The 20,438-nt window shown below is 42.2% G+C and overlaps 2 protein-coding genes across 2 annotated transcripts in view; one reads left to right on the top strand and one right to left on the bottom strand.

Annotated features, from left to right (window-relative positions):
* LOC306761377 (polyunsaturated fatty acid lipoxygenase ALOX15B) overlaps window positions 1-1,231 on the top strand; it is a gene marked incomplete at both ends in the record, with an annotated part of 56,913 nt that extends 55,682 nt beyond the window's left edge. Inside the window, 2 exons of the mRNA XM_079247500.1 lie at window positions 9-179; window positions 1,052-1,231. Coding sequence (XP_079103626.1) covers window positions 9-179; window positions 1,052-1,231 — 351 coding nt within the window. The remainder of the gene's footprint in view (window positions 1-8; window positions 180-1,051) is intronic.
* Window positions 1,232-7,928: 6,697 nt separating this feature from the next.
* trappc14 (trafficking protein particle complex subunit 14) overlaps window positions 7,929-20,438 on the bottom strand; it is a gene marked incomplete at both ends in the record, with an annotated part of 46,612 nt that continues 34,102 nt past the window's right edge. The window contains 2 exons of the mRNA XM_079247499.1: window positions 7,929-8,085; window positions 8,154-8,268. Of these exons, the coding sequence (XP_079103625.1) occupies window positions 7,929-8,085; window positions 8,154-8,268 (272 nt within the window). The remainder of the gene's footprint in view (window positions 8,086-8,153; window positions 8,269-20,438) is intronic.

Raw genomic sequence — 20,438 nt, 5'->3', positions numbered from 1 at the left:
CCCTGCAGGTGGATTTCGCTCTCTGGTTACCAAACTGTCCAGTCTCCATGTTTCATCCTCCTCCAGAGGTCAAAGGCGCCGTGACGGAGGACAACATTCTGTCTTACCTACCGGACGTCAACGCCAGCTGTCGCATTGTGATGGCACTGACCATGCTGTCGCAGCCCAGCGTTGACTTTGTAAGGCGTCACTCCATCTTACTTTAATTTTTAATTCAATTCAACTTTATTTATATAGCGTCAAATCACGGCAATGCCATCTCAAGACGCTTTACAGACAGAGGGGAAAACATAATGAAGGCCAATTCATAACAGCCTATATAAGGAAACCAACAGATTGAGTTGAGTCCAACTCAATCTCCCATCCTGAGCAAGCACACTGGCAACAGTGGGAAGGAAAAAACTCCCTTTTAACAGGAAGGAAACCTCCGGCAGAACCCGGCTCAGGACAGGCAGCCATCTGCCTCTGCTGTGTGGGGGGAAGAGGACAGAAAGACAACAGACAACAGGAACTGCTACTCCCGGCCAGGGAGACCTGCTGAGACAGGAGACATACATGTTAATGATGCAACACTGTTATTGGGGGGTGGGGGGGATAAAAGAGAGAGATAAAGAGAAAGAAGCTCAGTGTATCAGGAAATGTCCCTCAGCAGTCTAAACCTATAGCAGCATAACTAAGGGATGCTAACCATCCCTAGCTATAGGACTTATCAAAAAGATAAGTCTTCAGCCTAGTCTTAAAGGTGGGGAGGGTGTCTGCTTCCCTAACACTAACTGGGAGCTTATTCCATAAGAGAGGGGCCTGATAACCAAAGGCTCTGCCTCCTGCTCGGCTCTTTGAGACTCTAGGAACCACAAGTAAGCCTGCAGTCTGCGAACGAAGTACTCTGCTTGGTATATAAGGAACAATGAGGTCTTTGAATTGTCTTATCATATTGTTATTATATTGTTTTACAGGGTTCCTGCCTCCAAACTGCCCACTGCAGTGATGTTTAAGGAAATATTACAGCTTAACGTTCTTCATTCAGACTTCAGCATGTCTCCCTCTACAGGTTCCTCTGTGTCACTACAAGGAGGCCATCTTCAGAGAGGACGCCCACTGCAGGCTTGTGGAGGACGTTCAGGATAAACTGGAAGCCATTTCTAAGGAAATAATGGAACGAAACCACAAGCTGGACCTGCCGTACCCGTACCTCTGCCCCAAGCGCATCGAAAACAGCGTAGCCATTTAAATCATCCTGTCCTCCCATTTCTGCTGTCAATCTTTGATTTTAATTAAATCTTTGAAACCAGACTCACTAATGTCTCCATCACGCAGTCGGATCAGATCACAGCACTATTTCAGCAGTAAAACAAGAAGTATTTGGATTATTAAGAGTATTTAGTCATTTATTCACACGCCACTCGCAGGTATTTGTAACCAGCCGATTCAGTTCAATTCAATTCAATTCAATTCAATTCAATTCAATTCAATTCAATTCAATTTAAAAAAAACTTTATTTATACAGCGTCAAATCACGGCATTGCCATCTCAAGACGCTTTACAGACAGGAAAAAAAAACATTGAAAGCCAATTAATAATAGCCTATATAAGGAAACCAACAGGTTGAGAAGACAGGAAGCTCGGATGTACATGGAAATCTCCACGGAGTCGTCGTGTGCAGGAAAATTAGAACAATTCCAGAGTGGTTGAATGTTGGACTGTTCCAGTCATAGAGGAAGATTTCATGGATTTCTCGTGAAGAAACACCAACAACCTGCTGAACCAGACAGACCAATGAAACTGCTGTTGGTCCCAGAAACACGTCAGACGTAGCCTGGCAAGCCAGACTCTCAACCAATCAGAGTGGCCGGTTTGTTTCAGACTGGTGCGAATCTCCGTGAAGGGGAGGGACTCCGAGCTGAGTCTCTCTGTATGGAATATATAGAGCGCTCCAGTCTGGTGAGCCAGGCTTCATCAGACCAGGAAGGAAACAGCTGCCATGCCAGATGTCCACAGCCACCACGATCCACCGCCGACCCTCGCAGCCTCCTGGGCCTGGGCAGTTACCATGGCAACAACCCCGGAGACCAGGCAATGAAGCTACCAGAGCGAAGGAAGTCACGGGAGCAACAAGTTTAAAAAAGAATCTGATAAAAGTAACAAAAATAAAAATAAGGAATTTGTAATAAAAGAAATGAAAAATAAATAGAATAAAGTTAATAAAATGGTGCACTTCAGGAAATCAAAACAGTAAAAACAAAAATAGCACTTAGACGAAATCAAATAATTCAGTGATGAGTTAAAAAAAAAAGCTCTTCTTCTTCTGCTGAGGATGAAGGCTCACTTCATCATCATGAGTCCCTGCAGCTCGCTGCCAGGCTGTTCCACCGTCAGGAAATCTGCCTTTAATAAGAAAATACAACGCAGATAAACTCTTCTGACCTCCTTTGCTCATTACAAACATGTGCGAGTGACACTTGAATACGTACACAGAATATTCTTCAGGGGCAGATTCAGGAAAACCAGACTGAGGCCTTGTCCACACGTCTCACAAAACCAAGATATTTTCTCCGATTCGCAGCAAAACGCACATTTCTGCATCAAAAACAATTCTTTAAAATCCTCCGACCAAAGTGAAGATGTGTGAATTATCCGTGTGGAGATATTTAACCGGGTTTTAGGCGTTGAAACGTCTCCGTCTGCGACAGAAACACCACCACGTCACATGTCGACCGTTTGTCTCCAACAGCATGGACGTCCTCAGAACTGTGCTGGCGTTGTCGGTTGTCCAGACGCCGTGCGTGTTTTCACACCGCCGTCAGTACCGCTCCACGTAGACGTACCGAAGACGAAGGACGAGATGATGGTCGGTTGTTTTCCTCCTCCTAACCAGATCACGTTGGGGGCGTGTTTAGTGGAAGTGCGGTCGGACAGAAGGTTATTCTGATTGGACAGGATTAGGGCGCTACCGCCGTCTGAAGGTCTGATATGCTGATGGTGCTTAATAACACCGGGATGTGGATATGTGAGGATGGGTTTGCTTTTGGAAAACAAGGTTTTTTTTGTCCGGAAGGGGGAAAATATTCAGTTTTACAAAAACCCGGCTACATGTGGGCGGGGTCTGACCGCTGATCAATGATGCAGCCGCTTTAAACAAGCGGATCTGCTGATATTCAACTAATATAATAAAATCATAGAATGAAAATGGAAAAACTGGATCCAGATCAGTCCCCAGAACAGAACCAGAACTTCAGTTTCTCACTGGTTATGGTGGCCCAACATTGACTGAACTCGACCAGTGAAGGATCTCAGCTTCCTCCAGACGTAGTCTGTCCTTTCTTCTAGATGTTTCTGAGCTACATTTCAGGTCCGCCTGAACTTCGAGGTATCTGTAGTCCTCCTCCAGCTCTGCTCTCATGATGGAAATAGTGCTTTGCCACATTGTAATAGATGTATGAGGCATGTAATGGTGTGACGTCACAGCAGTGCAACATGAAGCTGACCCAGAACCGCACGGGGAGAATTGTGGACTTCCAGCTTTAAATAACAATAAATCCAGCATATATTTAAACACAAAGCCGTTTCTGTTCTTGTTGTCACACACAAACTGGAAACTCCAGCGGTGAAGTCGACTGGACCGAGTGGATGTCGGCGTCACGGCAGGGCAAACTGCCACACTATGCAGGACCTAAATGCAGACAGAGTGGAGGACTGAATGATAATTCATTGCTTAAGTTTATAAACGGTAGTTCTGTCCGGACGTATCTCACTAGGAGGAGGAGAAGATTAGTGAAGTCCAAAGGGAAGTTGTTGACTTAGGAAATGGGTTTGGTAAATATGGCTTCCTGTGTCCAGAGGTGGTTGACAGGCTGGAGAGGGGAGAAAAAGACACTGAGCATGGTGAGGAAGACCAAGACGGCAGGGTGAGCAGGCAGGTTAGGCAGCAGGACATATCGGCTGGAGATGGAGCTTTAAGAGGTTGACTGGTAATGCTGGATCCAGGCGAGGCAAGGTGGCACTATGTCGCGGAGCAAGTAAACGGACAGGGTACTGTACTGTAATCGCAAAAGGAGCCGGATTTACCACAGATATGGTTCGGTAATCTGGCGGAGACCGGAGCTCCTAAAGAAGCCAGTTCCAGATGAGCTGCAGGTGTGTTCCACCAGAGACCAGACTCTGGCCTGAGCCTCCAGGAAGCCTGCACAGCCCAGCTAAAGCCCAGAGGAGAGAACACCACCGCCAGGAGCAAACACAGACAATCTGTTTCCAAGCGAAGCAGTGATTTTCATCATATTTCCAGCATTCCACACGAGATAACGTGACCAGCAGGTTCTCTGGTTTGGCAGGCTATGCAGACGGCACGAGAACAAACAAAAGCGAGTCTGCAGAGCCGGAAGACTAGCTAGGCTAATAAACAGCTACTCAAACCCCCACGGCCGAGCCTCTACCGCACTAACGCCACATCCATGGTACACAAAGTGGACAACTTGGACAAACAAGTGGCTGGGAATTGTTATGTCTATAAATGCTGCGTGTTCATCATCACAGAAACATGGCTACACATGCCGGATGCTACACTGCAGCTAGCAGGCCACACGCTAGAGGAGGGAGGCTCTGCATCTGCGTGCACGAAGGTTGGTGGAACAGCAGCAATATTGTGGACAGACACGTTCCCCGGACCTGGTGTTTGTGTCTGTGAGATGTAGACCCATTTTTCTGCCTGGAGAGTAGCTGTTGTTGTCGTCATTACTGCAGTTTACATTCCACCGCACGCTGATGTAAACGCAGCTCTTTCTCTGTTGCTTAATGTCATCATCCACCACCAGCGTGCCCGTCCTAATGGTGTTCACGTTACAGCAGGGGACTTTAACAAAGCTAAGCTAACATAAGGGCTCTGGAGGGTTGATAGATGTTAACAAGGTCGAATAGATATAGCGGCGCCGAGCCATTCAGAGACTTCAAAACAAATAAAAGAATCTTAAAATCAATTCTAAACTAAGCAGCAGCCAGTGACGAGTCTCTTTGTCCGGTTAGGAGGTTAGAAATTGCCCTAATATTAGACGAAACCAGTGGATCCAATTTTTTTCTCTTTTAAAAGAGGCTGCACTGTGGCGTGTTTAAAAGAGGATGGCACGCATCCAGAACTGAGATACTTGTTTAAAAGAAACACAATAAAAGACCCAACTGAGCTGAAAACCTGATCCCAGGCGAGATGGGATGTAGTCGGATGGACAGGTGGTCGGATGGACAGACAGCAGGACACTGGTGTTCAATAGTTTTAATAAGTGCAGGAAGGGTCCATCCATCTTCGTGCTGCTTATCCGGGGTCGGGTCGCGGGGGCAGCAGCCTAAGCAGGGAAGCCCAGACTTCCCTCTCCCCAGCCACATTTGCCAACTCTGCGGGGGGATCCCGAGGTGTTCCCAGGCCAGCCGAGAGATATAATCCCTCCAGCGTGTCCTGGGTCTTCCCCGGGGTCTCCTCCCAGAGGGACGTGCCTGGAACACCTCACCAGGGAGGTCCAGGAGGCATCCTGACCAGATGCCCGACCCACCTCAACTGGTTCCTCTCCTCTCCGGAGGAGCAGCGGCTCTACTCTGATCTCCTCCCGGATGACCGAGCTCCTCACCCTATCTCTAAGGGAGATCCCGGCCACCCTGCGGAGGAAACTCATTTCAGCCGCCTGTATACGAGATCTCCTTCTTTCAGTCACGACCCACAGCTCATGACCATAGGTGGACTCCTTCTTCAGCTTGACGGCATCCCTCACTGCTGGTGTCCACCAACGAGTCCTGGGATTACCGCCACGACAGGCACCAACTACCTTACAGCCACAGCTCCGGCCGGCCGCCTCAGCAATAGAGGCACGGAACACAGCCCATTCGGACTCAATGTCCCCCGCCTCACTCGGGACATGGTTGAAGCTCTGCTGAAGGTGGGTGTTGAAGCTCGCTCTGACAGGGGACTCAGCCAGACGTTCCCAGCAGACCCTCACAACACGTTTGGGCCTGCCAGATCTGACCGGCTTCCTCCCCCACCATCTGAGCCAACTCACCACCAGGTGGTGATCAGTTGAAGCTCCGCCCCCTCTTCACCCGAGTGTCCAAGGCATGTGGCCGCAGGTCCAACGATACGACTACAAAATCGATCATTGAACTGCGGCCCAGGGAATCCTGATGCCAGGTGTACATATGGACACTCTTATGTTGGAACATGGTGTTCGTTATGGACAATCCATGACGAGCACAGAAGTCCAATAACAAAACACCATTTGGGTTCAGAGGAGGGGGACCATGCCTCCCAATCACTCCCCTCCAGGTCTCACTGTCATTGCCCACGTGAGCATTGAAGTCCCCCAGCAGAACAATGGAGTCCCCAGAAGGAGCACCCTCCAGCACTCCCTCCAAGGACTCCAGAAAGGGTGGGTACTCTGAACTGCTGTTCGGTGCATAAGCACAGACAACAGTCAGGACCCGTCCCCCCACCCGGAGGCGGAGGGAAACTACCCTTTCATCCACCGGGGTAAACCCCAACGTGCAGGCACCAAGCTGGGGGCTGATGAGAATGCCCACACCTGCTCGGCGCCTCTCACCATGAGCAACTCCAGAGTGGAAGAAGGTCCAGCCCCTCTCGAGGGTACTGGTTCCAGAGCCCAAGCCATGCGTCGAGGTGAGTCCAACTATATCTAGCCGGAACCGCTCAACCTCGCGCACAAGCTCAGGCTCCTTCCCCACCAGAGAGGTGACGTTCCACGTCCCTAGAGCCAGCTTCTGCAGCCGGGGATCGGACCGCCAGGGTCCCCGCCTCTTGCTGCCGCCCAGCTCACATTGCACCCGACCCCTACAGCTCCTCCCGCAGATGGTGAGCCCACGGGAGGTTAAGATGCATCACTACAAGGTAAAATAATAAAATCAGGCGTGATTTCAATCAAGCAGCAGAGTCTGAAATAAAGACGGAAGCATTTTTTTAGTTCAGGGATTTTTATTAAATAAAGACAAATGACAATAATTTCACATCTTTAAACGTTAAAAGTCCAGCAGGTCACTGAAGAGTCAGACAGAGACTCCAGAATCAGTCGCCATGGTGATTCAACCTGGTAACACTGAGATAACAGGAATTTGTTCTCTATTTTTAATCCAATAAAGTGAATATATTTACAAACAATATTGTAATAAGTTATTCAGTTATTGGTTGTTTTGGTCCAGATTGAAAAAAATCCTCATCCAGTTTCTTCAACTGCAGCTGATAATAGAATAAATAAATAAAATCCGCAGTTATGATTAAATTATCGGTTTGTTTTGACGTTACTGGTTTTATTACATTTAAAGAGGGGGAATTTATGATGTTAATGGTTGCTACACCTGCAACACAAACACCAGCATCCTGTTGGCAACATGGAGACCTGGAAGCTGATTGGTCAGATCAGGCACCGCCCACCATTTAGAATTGCTGCTGCAATTTGCATAAAGGATTTGATTGGCTGGTGCAGGATGAGTCACCAACAGGATGTCTGATTGAGGTGTTCAGATTCAGAATCCAAACATGTAAGTGGTTGTCATGGGAACGTTCCAGTGACGGGATCAATGTTTCATTACATTCAGAAATGTGACGATTGACTGTAAACACGAAAAAGCTCCGAAATGCGACGAACTTCTGCATCTCTTCCTGCAACATTTCTCACCTTTAAATAATACAAACACGAGGAAGCGACATTTTCCAGCTCGTTGCCGGAAACATCCTCGGAATTATCCACAGTCTGAGCGGAAATGTGCGGCGACGTGTCCGGTAACGTTCAGGAACACATTCAGCAGATAATAATAATACATTAAATGTGACGCTTCAAGTTGCTTCTTTCCAGCTTTGTTGTAATTTTTAAGTTCGGAGGAAGATTCCTCGATGAAAAGCCGAGTTTATCCTGTAAAGGTCCAGACTGAAGCTTCCTCACTGCCTAGTGGACCGGATCCACCACCAGGACTTTACACTCCCTCTTGGCGATCTTGTCCAGCGACAGCAGGGCTTTGTCCTGCGGTGGCAGGTACAGCGGCCGGCCCACCGGGGATCCGACAGGAGGCGTGATGGCTCGCCGCTCCATGGCGCTGCCCGTCCTGCCGCACACCAAACGACACGTTACGTGAAAGTTAAGCAGGGTTATTATAAACTTTGCATCTTTTACCTCATGATGTGCGATCGGGACGGCTGCTGGTGGGAGAAGGACTGAGATCGGCCCAGGCTGGCCTGGTGTCGGTCCAGCAGGTCTCGAACCGCCGGGCTGGATGGACTGTTTTTACCTGAACGGAGAGAAGACAACATGACGTCCACACTGAACTGATTCTGCTTTAAGAAAGTTTTCCATAAAAACCTGCAGTACATCATGGAGGCCTGCAGGAGGCGCTGTGACTGCCACAGGAATACAGAGAAGAAGAAATGGAACATGCTCAGTGAGGCATAAGCCCAAAAAGAAGAAGAAGAAGAAGAAGGCGCATGAAGCTGTCATCGTCCCTTCGCCCTTCATGTGGGGATGCAAATGTTTCCATGGTTTCCACGTAGAAAGGTCGCTATTGGCTGTGTGGTAAGTCGCTAAATTATGTCATTGTCTAATTTGCAAAATCAGTAAAGTACAAAGAGGAGAAGAAGATGGGATAAAACTGGATCAGGATGAAACTGGATCCAGATGAGACTGGATCAGGATGAAACTGGATCAGGATAAAACTACCTCAGGATGACACTGGATCAGGATAAATCTAGATTAGGATGAAACTGGATCCAGATGAGACTGGATCAGGATGAAACTGGATCAGGATAAAACTACCTCAGGATGACACTGGATCTGGATGAAACTGAATCAGGATAAAACTACCTCAGGATGACACTGGATCAGGATAAATCTAGATTAGGATGAAACTGGATCCAGATTAACTGGATCAGGATTAAACTGGATCCAGATGAAACTGGATCAGGATAAAACTACCTCAGAATTGAACTAGATCCAGATTAACTGAATCAGGATGAAACTGAATCAGGATGAAAATGGTTCAGGATGAAACTGGATCAGCAGGAAACTGAATCAGGATGAAACTGAATCAGGATAAAACTACATCAGGATGAAACTGTATCCGGATGAAACTGGATCAGGATAAAACTAGATTAGGATGAAACTGAATCAGGATAAAACTAGATTAAGTTGAAACTGGATCAGTATGTAACTGGATCAGGATGAAACTGAATCAGGATGAAACTACATCAGGATGAAACTGGATTCAGATGAAACTGGATCAGGATCAAACTAGATTAGGATGAAACTGAATAAGGATAAAACTAGATTAGGATGAAACTGGATCAGGATAAAACTAGATTAGGATGAAACTGGATCAGGATAAAACTAGATTAGGATGAAACTGAATCAGGATAAAACTAGATTAAGTTGAAACTGGATCAGGATGAAACTGGATCAGTATGTAACTGGAACCAGATGAAACTGGATAAGAATGAAACTGGATCCAGCTGAAACTGGATCAGTATGTAACTGGATCTGAATGAAACTGGATCAGGATAAATCTAGATTCGGATGAAACTGGATCTGGATGAAGCTGGATCAGGATAAAACTAGATGAGGATGAAACTGGATCAGGAAGAAACTGGATCAGGATAAAACAAGATTAGGATGAAACTGGATCAGGATAAAACTAGATTAGGATTAAACTGGATCAGGATAAAACAAGATTAGGATGAAACTGGATCAGGAAGACACTGGATCCAGCTGAAACTGGATCAGTATGTAACTGGATCAGGATGAAACTGAATCAGGATAAAACTAGATTAGGATGAAACTGGATCAGGAAGAAACTGGATCAGGAGAAAACTACATCAGGATGAAACTGGATCAGGATAAATCTAGCTTAGGATGAAACTGGATCAGGATGAAACTGGATCTGGATGAAACTGATTCAGGACTAAACTGGATCAGAAATGAACTATGTCCCGATGAAACTGGATCAGGATGAAACTGGATCCGGATGAAACTGGATCCAGATGAAACTAGATCCGGATGAAACTGGATCAGGATGAAACTGAATCAGGATGAAACTGAATCAGGATGAAACTACATCAGGATGAAACTGGATTCAGATGAAACTGGATCAGGATCAAACTAGATTAGGATGAAACTGAATAAGGATAAAACTAGATTAGGATGAAACTGGATCAGGATAAAACTAGATTAGGATGAAACTGAATCAGGATAAAACTAGATTAGGATGAAACTGGATCAGGATAAAACTAGATTAGGATGAAACTGAATCAGGATAAAACTAGATTAAGTTGAAACTGGATCAGGATGAAACTGGATCAGTATGTAACTGGAACCAGATGAAACTGGATAAGAATGAAACTGGATCCAGCTGAAACTGGATCAGTATGTAACTGGATCTGAATGAAACTGGATCAGGATAAATCTAGATTCGGATGAAACTGGATCTGGATGAAGCTGGATCAGGATAAAACTAGATGAGGATGAAACTAGATCAGGAAGAAACTGGATCAGGATAAAACAAGATTAGGATGAAACTGGATCAGGATAAAACTAGATTAGGATTAAACTGGATCAGGATAAAACAAGATTAGGATGAAACTGGATCAGGAAGACACTGGATCCAGCTGAAACTGGATCAGTATGTAACTGGATCAGGATGAAACTGAATCAGGATAAAACTAGATTAGGATGAAACTGGATCAGGAAGAAACTGGATCAGGAGAAAACTACATCAGGATGAAACTGGATCAGGATAAATCTAGCTTAGGATGAAACTGGATCAGGATGAAACTGGATCTGGATGAAACTGATTCAGGACTAAACTGGATCAGAAATGAACTATGTCCCGATGAAACTGAATCAGGATGAAACTGAATCAGGATGAAACTGAATCCGGATGAAACTAGATCCGGATGAAACTGGATCAGGATGAAACTGGATCCGGATGAAACTGGATCCAGATGAAACTGAATCAGGATAAAACTACATCAGGATGAAACTGGATCCGGATGAACTGGAATAGGGTGAAACTGGATCCGGATGAGACTGGATCAGGATGAAACTGGATCAGGATAAAACTACCTCAGAATTGAACTAGATCCAGATTAAAGTTAATCAGGATAAAACTAGATTGGGATGTAACTGAATCAGGATGAAACTGAATCAGGATGAAACTAGATCCAGATGAAACTAGATCCGGATGAAACTGAATCAGGATGAAACTGGATCCAGATGAAACTGGATCACTATAAAACTGGTTCAGAAATTAACTATGTCCCAATGAAACTGAATCAGGATGAAACTAGATCCGGATGAAACTGAATCAGGATGAAACTGAATCACGATTAAAATGGTTCAGGATGAAACTGAATCAGGATGAAACTACATCAGGATGAAACTGGATCCAGATGAAACTGGATCAGGATAAAACTAGATTAGGATGAAACTGAATCAGGATAAAACTAGATTAGGATGAAACTGGATCAGGATAAAACAAGATTAGGATGAAACTGAATCAGGATAAAACTAGATTAAGTTGAAACTGGATCAGGATTAAACTGGATCAGTATGTAACTGGATCAGGATGAAACTGAATCAGGATAAAATTACCTCAGGATGAAACTGGATCAGGATGAAACTGGATCTGAATGAAACTGGATCAGGATAAATCTAGATTCGGATGAAACTGGATCTGGATGAAACTGAATCAGGATGAAACTAGATCCAGATGAAACTAGATCCGGATGAAACTGAATCAGGATGAAACTGGATCCAGATGAAACTGGATCACTATAAAACTGGTTCAGAAATTAACTATGTCCCAATGAAACTGAATCAGGATGAAACTAGATCCGGATGAAACTGAATCAGGATGAAACTGAATCGCGATTAAAATGGTTCAGGATGAAACTGAATCAGGATGAAACTACATCAGGATGAAACTGGATCCAGATGAAACTGGATCAGGATAAAACTAGATTAGGATGAAACTGGATCAGGATAAAACTAGATTAGGATGACACTGGATCAGGATAAAACAAGATTAGGATGAAACTGGATCAGGATAAAACTAGATTAGGATGAAACTGGATCAGGATAAAACTAGATTAGGATGAAACTGGATCAGGATAAAACAAGATTAGGATGAAACTGGATCAGGATGATACTGGATAAGTATGCAACTGGATTAGGATGAAACTGGATCTGGATAAAACTAGATTAGGATGAAACTGGATCAGGATAAAACTAGATTAGGATGAAACTGGATCAGGATAAAACTAGATCAGGATGAAACTGGATTAGGATAAAACAAGATTAGGATGAAACTGGATCAGGATAAAACAAGATTAGAATGAAACTGGATCAGGATGATACTGGATCCAGCTGAAACTGGATCAGTATGTAACTGGATCAGGATGAAGCTGGATCAGGATAAAACTAGATGAGGATGAAACTGGATCAGGATAAAACAAGATTAGGATGAAACTGGATCAGGATAAAACTAGATTAGGATGACACTGGATCAGGATAAAACAAGATTAGGATGAAACTGGATCAGGATAAAACTAGATTAGGATGACACTGGATCAGGATAAAACAAGATTAGGATGAAACTGGATCAGGATAAAACTAGATTAGGATGAAACTGGATCAGGATAAAACTAGATTAGGATGAAACTGGATCAGGATAAAACTAGATTAGGATGACACTGGATCAGGATAAAACAAGATTAGGATGAAACTGGATCAGGATAAAACTAGATTAGGATGACACTGGATCAGGATAAAACAAGATTAGGATGAAACTGGATCAGGATAAAACTAGATTAGGATGAAACTGGATCAGGATAAAACTAGATTAGGATGAAACTGGATCAGGATAAAACAAGATTAGGATGAAACTGGATCAGGATGATACTGGATAAGTATGCAACTGGATTAGGATGAAACTGGATCTGGATGAATCTAGTTTCAGATGAATCAGGAGGAAACTGGATCCAGATGAAACTGGATCAGGATAAAACTACCTTAGAATTGAACTAGATCCAGATTAAAGTGAATCAGGATAAAACTAGATTAGGATGTAACTGGATCAGGATGAAACTGGATCCAGATGAAACTGGATCACTATAAAACTGGTTCAGAAATTAACTATGTCCCAATGAAACTGAATCAGGATGAAACTAGATCCGGATGAAACTGAATCAGGATGAAACTGAATCACGATTAAAATGGTTCAGGATGAAACTGAATCAGGATGAAACTACATCAGGATGAAACTGGATCCAGATGAAACTGGATCAGGATAAAACTAGATTAGGATGAAACTGAATCAGGATAAAACTAGATTAGGATGAAACTGGATCAGGATAAAACAAGATTAGGATGAAACTGAATCAGGATAAAACTAGATTAAGTTGAAACTGGATCAGGATTAAACTGGATCAGTATGTAACTGGATCAGGATGAAACTGAATCAGGATAAAATTACCTCAGGATGAAACTGGATCAGGATGAAACTGGATCTGAATGAAACTGGATCAGGATAAATCTAGATTCGGATGAAACTGGATCTGGATGAAGCTGGATCAGGATAAAACTGGATTAGGATGAAACTGGATCAGGATAAAACTAGATTAGGATGAAACTGGATCAGGATAAAACTAGATTAGGATGAAACTGGATCAGGATAAAACTAGATCAGGATGAAACTGGATTAGGATAAAACAAGATTAGGATGAAACTGGATCAGGATAAAACAAGATTAGAATGAAACTGGATCAGGATGATACTGGATCCAGCTGAAACTGGATCAGTATGTAACTGGATCAGGATGAAGCTGGATCAGGATAAAACTAGATGAGGATGAAACTGGATCAGGATAAAACAAGATTAGGATGAAACTGGATCAGGATAAAACTAGATTAGGATGACACTGGATCAGGATAAAACAAGATTAGGATGAAACTGGATCAGGATAAAACTAGATTAGGATGAAACTGGATCAGGATAAAACTAGATTAGGATGAAACTGGATCAGGATAAAACTAGATTAGGATGAAACTGGATCAGGATAAAACTAGATTAGGATGACACTGGATCAGGATAAAACAAGATTAGGATGAAACTGGATCAGGATAAAACTAGATTAGGATGACACTGGATCAGGATAAAACAAGATTAGGATGAAACTGGATCAGGATAAAACTAGATTAGGATGAAACTGGATCAGGATAAAACTAGATTAGGATGAAACTGGATCAGGATAAAACAAGATTAGGATGAAACTGGATCAGGATGATACTGGATAAGTATGCAACTGGATTAGGATGAAACTGGATCTGGATGAATCTAGTTTCAGATGAATCAGGAGGAAACTGGATCCAGATGAAACTGGATCAGGATAAAACTACCTTAGAATTGAACTAGATCCAGATTAAAGTGAATCAGGATAAAACTAGATTAGGATGTAACTGGATCAGGATGAAACTGGATCCAGATGAAACTGGATCACTATAAAACTGGTTCAGAAATTAACTATGTCCCAATGAAACTGAATCAGGATGAAACTAGATCCGGATGAAACTGAATCAGGATGAAACTGAATCACGATTAAAATGGTTCAGGATGAAACTGAATCAGGATGAAACTACATCAGGATGAAACTGGATCCAGATGAAACTGGATCAGGATAAAACTAGATTAGGATGAAACTGAATCAGGATAAAACTAGATTAGGATGAAACTGGATCAGGATAAAACAAGATTAGGATGAAACTGAATCAGGATAAAACTAGATTAAGTTGAAACTGGATCAGGATTAAACTGGATCAGTATGTAACTGGATCAGGATGAAACTGAATCAGGATAAAATTACCTCAGGATGAAACTGGATCAGGATGAAACTGGATCTGAATGAAACTGGATCAGGATAAATCTAGATTCGGATGAAACTGGATCTGGATGAAACTGAATCAGGATGAAACTAGATCCAGATGAAACTAGATCCGGATGAAACTGAATCAGGATGAAACTGGATCCAGATGAAACTGGATCACTATAAAACTGGTTCAGAAATTAACTATGTCCCAATGAAACTGAATCAGGATGAAACTAGATCCGGATGAAACTGAATCAGGATGAAACTGAATCACGATTAAAATGGTTCAGGATGAAACTGAATCAGGATGAAACTACATCAGGATGAAACTGGATCCAGATGAAACTGGATCAGGATAAAACTAGATTAGGATGAAACTGAATCAGGATAAAACTAGATTAGGATGAAACTGGATCAGGATAAAACAAGATTAGGATGAAACTGAATCAGGATAAAACTAGATTAAGTTGAAACTGGATCAGGATTAAACTGGATCAGTATGTAACTGGATCAGGATGAAACTGAATCAGGATAAAATTACCTCAGGATGAAACTGGATCAGGATGAAACTGGATCTGAATGAAACTGGATCAGGATAAATCTAGATTCGGATGAAACTGGATCTGGATGAAGCTGGATCAGGATAAAACTAGATGAGGATGAAACTAGATCAGGAAGAAACTGGATCAGGAGAAAACTACATCAGGATGAAACTGGATCTGGATGAAGCTGGATCAGGATAAAACTAGATTAGGATGAAACTAGATCAGGAAGAAACTGGATCAGGAGAAAACTACATCAGGATGAAACTGGATCTGGATGAAACTGGATCAGGATAAATCTAGATTAGGATGAAACTGGATCAGGATGAAGCTGGATCAGGATAAAACTGGATTAGGATGAAACTGGATCAGGATAAAACTAGATTAGGATGAAACTGGATCAGGATAAAACTAGATTAGGATGAAACTGGATCAGGATAAAACTAGATCAGGATGAAACTGGATTAGGATAAAACAAGATTAGGATGAAACTGGATCAGGATAAAACAAGATTAGAATGAAACTGGATCAGGATGATACTGGATCCAGCTGAAACTGGATCAGTATGTAACTGGATCAGGATGAAGCTGGATCAGGATAAAACTAGATGAGGATGAAACTGGATCAGGATAAAACAAGATTAGGATGAAACTGGATCAGGATAAAACTAGATTAGGATGACACTGGATCAGGATAAAACAAGATTAGGATGAAACTGGATCAGGATAAAACTAGATTAGGATGACACTGGATCAGGATAAAACAAGATTAGGATGAAACTGGATCAGGATAAAACTAGATTAGGATGAAACTGGATCAGGATAAAACTAGATTAGGATGAAACTGGATCAGGATAAAACTAGATTAGGATGACACTGGATCAGGATAAAACAAGATTAGGATGAAACTGGATCAGGATAAAACTAGATTAGGATGACACTGGATCAGGATAAAACAAGATTAGGATGAAACTGGATCAGGATAAAACTAGATTAGGATGAAACTGGATCAGGATAAAACTAGATTAGGATGAAACTGGATCAGGATAAAACAAGATTAGGATGAAACTGGATCAGGATGATACTGGATAAGTATGCAACTGGATTAGGATGAAACTGGATCAGGATAAAACTAGATTAGGATGAAACTGGATCAGGATAAAACTAGATTAGGATGAAACTGGATCAGGATAAAACAAGATTAGGATGAAACTGGATCAGGATGATACTGGATAAGTATGCAACTGGATTAGGATGAAACTGGATCTGGATGAATCTAGTTTCAGATGAATCAGGAGGAAACTGGATCCAGATGAAACTGGATCAGGATAAAACTACCTTAGAATTGAACTAGATCCAGATTAAAGTGAATCAGGATAAAACTAGATTAGGATGTAACTGGATCAGGATGAAACTGGATCCAGATGAAACTGGATCACTATAAAACTGGTTCAGAAATTAACTATGTCCCAATGAAACTGAATCAGGATGAAACTAGATCCGGATGAAACTGAATCAGGATGAAACTAAATCACGATGAAAATGGTTCAGGATGAAACTGGACCAGTATGAAACTGAATAAGGATGAAACTGGATCCGGATGAAACTGAATCAGAAATAAAACTAGATTAAGTTGAAATTGGATCAGGATGAAACTGGATCAGTATGTAACTGGATCAGGATGAAACTGGAACCAGATGAAACTGGATAAGAATTAAACTGGATCCAGCTGAAACTGGATCAGTATGTAACTGGATCAGGATGAAACTGAATCAGGATAAAACTACATCAGGATGAAACTGGATCCGGATGAAACTGGATCAGGATGAAACTGGATCAGGATAAAACTACATCAGGATGGAACTGGATCAGGAAAAAACAAGATTAGGATGAAACGGGATCAGGATAAAACAGGATTAGGATGAAACTGGATCAGGATGAAACTGGATCTGGATGAATCTAGATTCGGATGAATCAGGAGGAAACTGGATCCAGATGAAACTGGATCAGGATAAAACTGGTTCAGGATGAAACTGAATCAGGACTAAACTGGATCAGAAATGAACTATGTCCCGATGAAACTGAATCAGGATGAAACTGAATCAGGATGAAACTGAATCCGGATGAAACTAGATCCGGATGAAACTGGATCAGGATGAAACTGGATCCGGATGGAAATGGATCCAGATGAAACTGAATCAGGATGAAACTGAATCAGGATGAAACTAGATCCGGATCAAACTGAATCAGCATGAAACTGAATCAGGATGAAACTGATTCAGGACGAAACCGAATCAGGATGAAACTGGATCCAGCTGAAACTGGATCAGTATGTAACTGAATCAGGATGAAACTGAATCAGGATAAAACTAGATCCGGATCAAACTGAATCAGGATGAAACTGAATCAGGATGAAACTGAATCAGGACGAAACCGAATCAGGATGAAACTCGATCCAGATGAAACTGGATCAGAATGAAACTGGATCCAGATGAAACTGGATCAGAATGAAACTGGATCCAGCTGAAACTGGATCAGTATGTAACTGGATCAGGATGAAACTGAATCAGGATAAAACTACATCAGGATGGAACTGGATCAGGAAAAAACAAGATTAGGATGAAACGGGATCAGGATAAAACAGGATTAGGATGAAACTGGATCAGGATGAAACTGGATCTGGATGAATCTAGATTCGGATGAATCAGGAGGAAACTGGATCCAGATGAAACTGGATCAGGATAAAACTGGTTCAGGATGAAACTGAATCAGGACTAAACTGGATCAGAAATGAACTATGTCCCGATGAAACTGAATCAGGATGAAACTGGATCCGGATGGAAATGCATCCAGATGAAACTGAATCAGGATGAAACTGAATCAGGATGAAACTAGATCCGGATCAAACTGAATCAGCATGAAACTGAATCAGGATGAAACTGATTCAGGACGAAACCGAATCAGGATGAAACTGGATCCAGCTGAAACTGGATCAGTATGTAACTGAATCAGGATGAAACTGAATCAGGATAAAACTAGATCCGGATCAAACTGAATCAGGATGAAACTGAATCAGGATGAAACTGAATCAGGACGAAACCGAATCAGGATGAAACTGGATCAGAATGAAACTGGATCCAGCTGAAACTGGATCAGTATATAACTGGATCAGGATGAAACTGAATCAGGATAAAACTACATCAGGATGAAACTGGATCCGGATGAACTGGATCAGGATGAAACTGGATCCGGATGAAACTGGATCAGGATGAAACTGGATCAGGATAAAACTACCTCAGAATTGAACTAAATCCAGATTAAAGTGAATCAGGATAAAACTAGATTAGGATGTAACTGAATCAGGATGAAACTGAATCAGGATGAAACTAGATCCAGATGAAACTAGATCCGGATGAAACTGGATCCAGATGAAACTGGATCACTATAAAACTGGTTCAGAAATTAACTATGTCCCAATGAAACTGAATCAGGATAAAACTAGATTAGGATGAAACTGGATCAGGATAAAACAAGATTAGGATGAAACTGAATCAGGATAAAACTAGATTAAGTTGAAACTGGATCAGGATGAAACTGGATCAGTATGTAACTGGAACCAGATGAAACTGGATAAGAATGAAACTGGATCCAGCTGAAACTGGATCAGTATGTAACTGGATCAGGATGAAACTGAATCAGGATAAAACTACCTCAGGATGACACTGGATCTGAATGAAACTGGATCAGGATAAATCTAGATTCGGATGAAACTGGATCTGGATGAAGCTGGATCAGGATAAAACTAGATGAGGATGAAACTAGATCAGGAAGAAACTGGATCAGGAGAAAACTACATCAGGATGAAACTGGATCTGGATGAAACTGGATCAGGATAAATCTAGATTAGGATGAAACTGGATCTGGATGAAGCTGGATCAGGATAAAACTAGATTAGGATGAAACTGGATCAGGATAAAACTAGATTAGGATGAAACTGGATCAGGATAAAACAAGATTAGGATGAAACTGGATTAGGATAAAACTAGATTAGGATGAAACTGGATCAGGATAAAACAAGATTAGAATGAAACTGGATCAGGATGATACTGGATCCAGCTGAAACTGGATCAGTATGTAACTGGATCAGGATGAAACTTAATCAGGATAAAACTACCTCAGGATGACACTGGATCCGGATGATACTGGATCAGGATAAAACTAGATTAGGATGAAACTGGATCTGGATGAAGCTGGATCAGGATAAAACTAGATTAGGATGAAACTGGATCAGGATAAAACAAGATTAGGATGAAACTGGATCAGGATAAAACAAGATTAGGATGACACTGGATCAGGATAAAACAAGATTAGGATGAAACTGGATCAGGATAAAACTAGATTAGGATGAAACTGGATCAGGATAAAACAAGATTAGGATGAAACTGGATCAGGATGATACTGGATAAGTATGCAACTGGATTAGGATGAAACTGGATCTGGATGAATCTAGTTTCAGATGAATCAGGAGGAAACTGGATCCAGATGAAACTGGATCAGGATAAAACTACCTTAGAATTGAACTAGATCCAGATTAAAGTGAATCAGGATAGAACTAGATTAGGATGTAACTGGATCAGGATGAAACTGGATCCAGATGAAACTGGATCACTATAAAACTGGTTCAGAAATTAACTATGTCCCAATGAAACTGAATCAGGATGAAACTAAATCACGATGAAAATGGTTCAGGATGAAACTGGACCAGTATGAAACTGAATAAGGATGAAACTGGATCCGGAGAAAACTACATCAGGATGAAACTGGATCTGGATGAAACTGGATCAGGATAAAACAAGATTAGGATGAAACTGGATCAGGATAAAACTACATCAGGATGAAACTGGATCAGGATAAATCTAGCTTAGGATGAAACTGGATCAGGATGAAACTGGACCTGGATGAAGCTGGATCAGGATAAAACTAGATTAGGATGAAACTGGATCAGGAA

Source organism: Telmatherina bonti, assembly GCF_933228915.1.
Source record: "Telmatherina bonti genome assembly, chromosome: 10".
Taxonomy (NCBI): domain Eukaryota; kingdom Metazoa; phylum Chordata; class Actinopteri; order Atheriniformes; family Telmatherinidae; genus Telmatherina; species Telmatherina bonti.
Note: the sequence above shows the minus strand (reverse complement) of the source record. Positions and strands in the feature narration are given on the sequence as shown.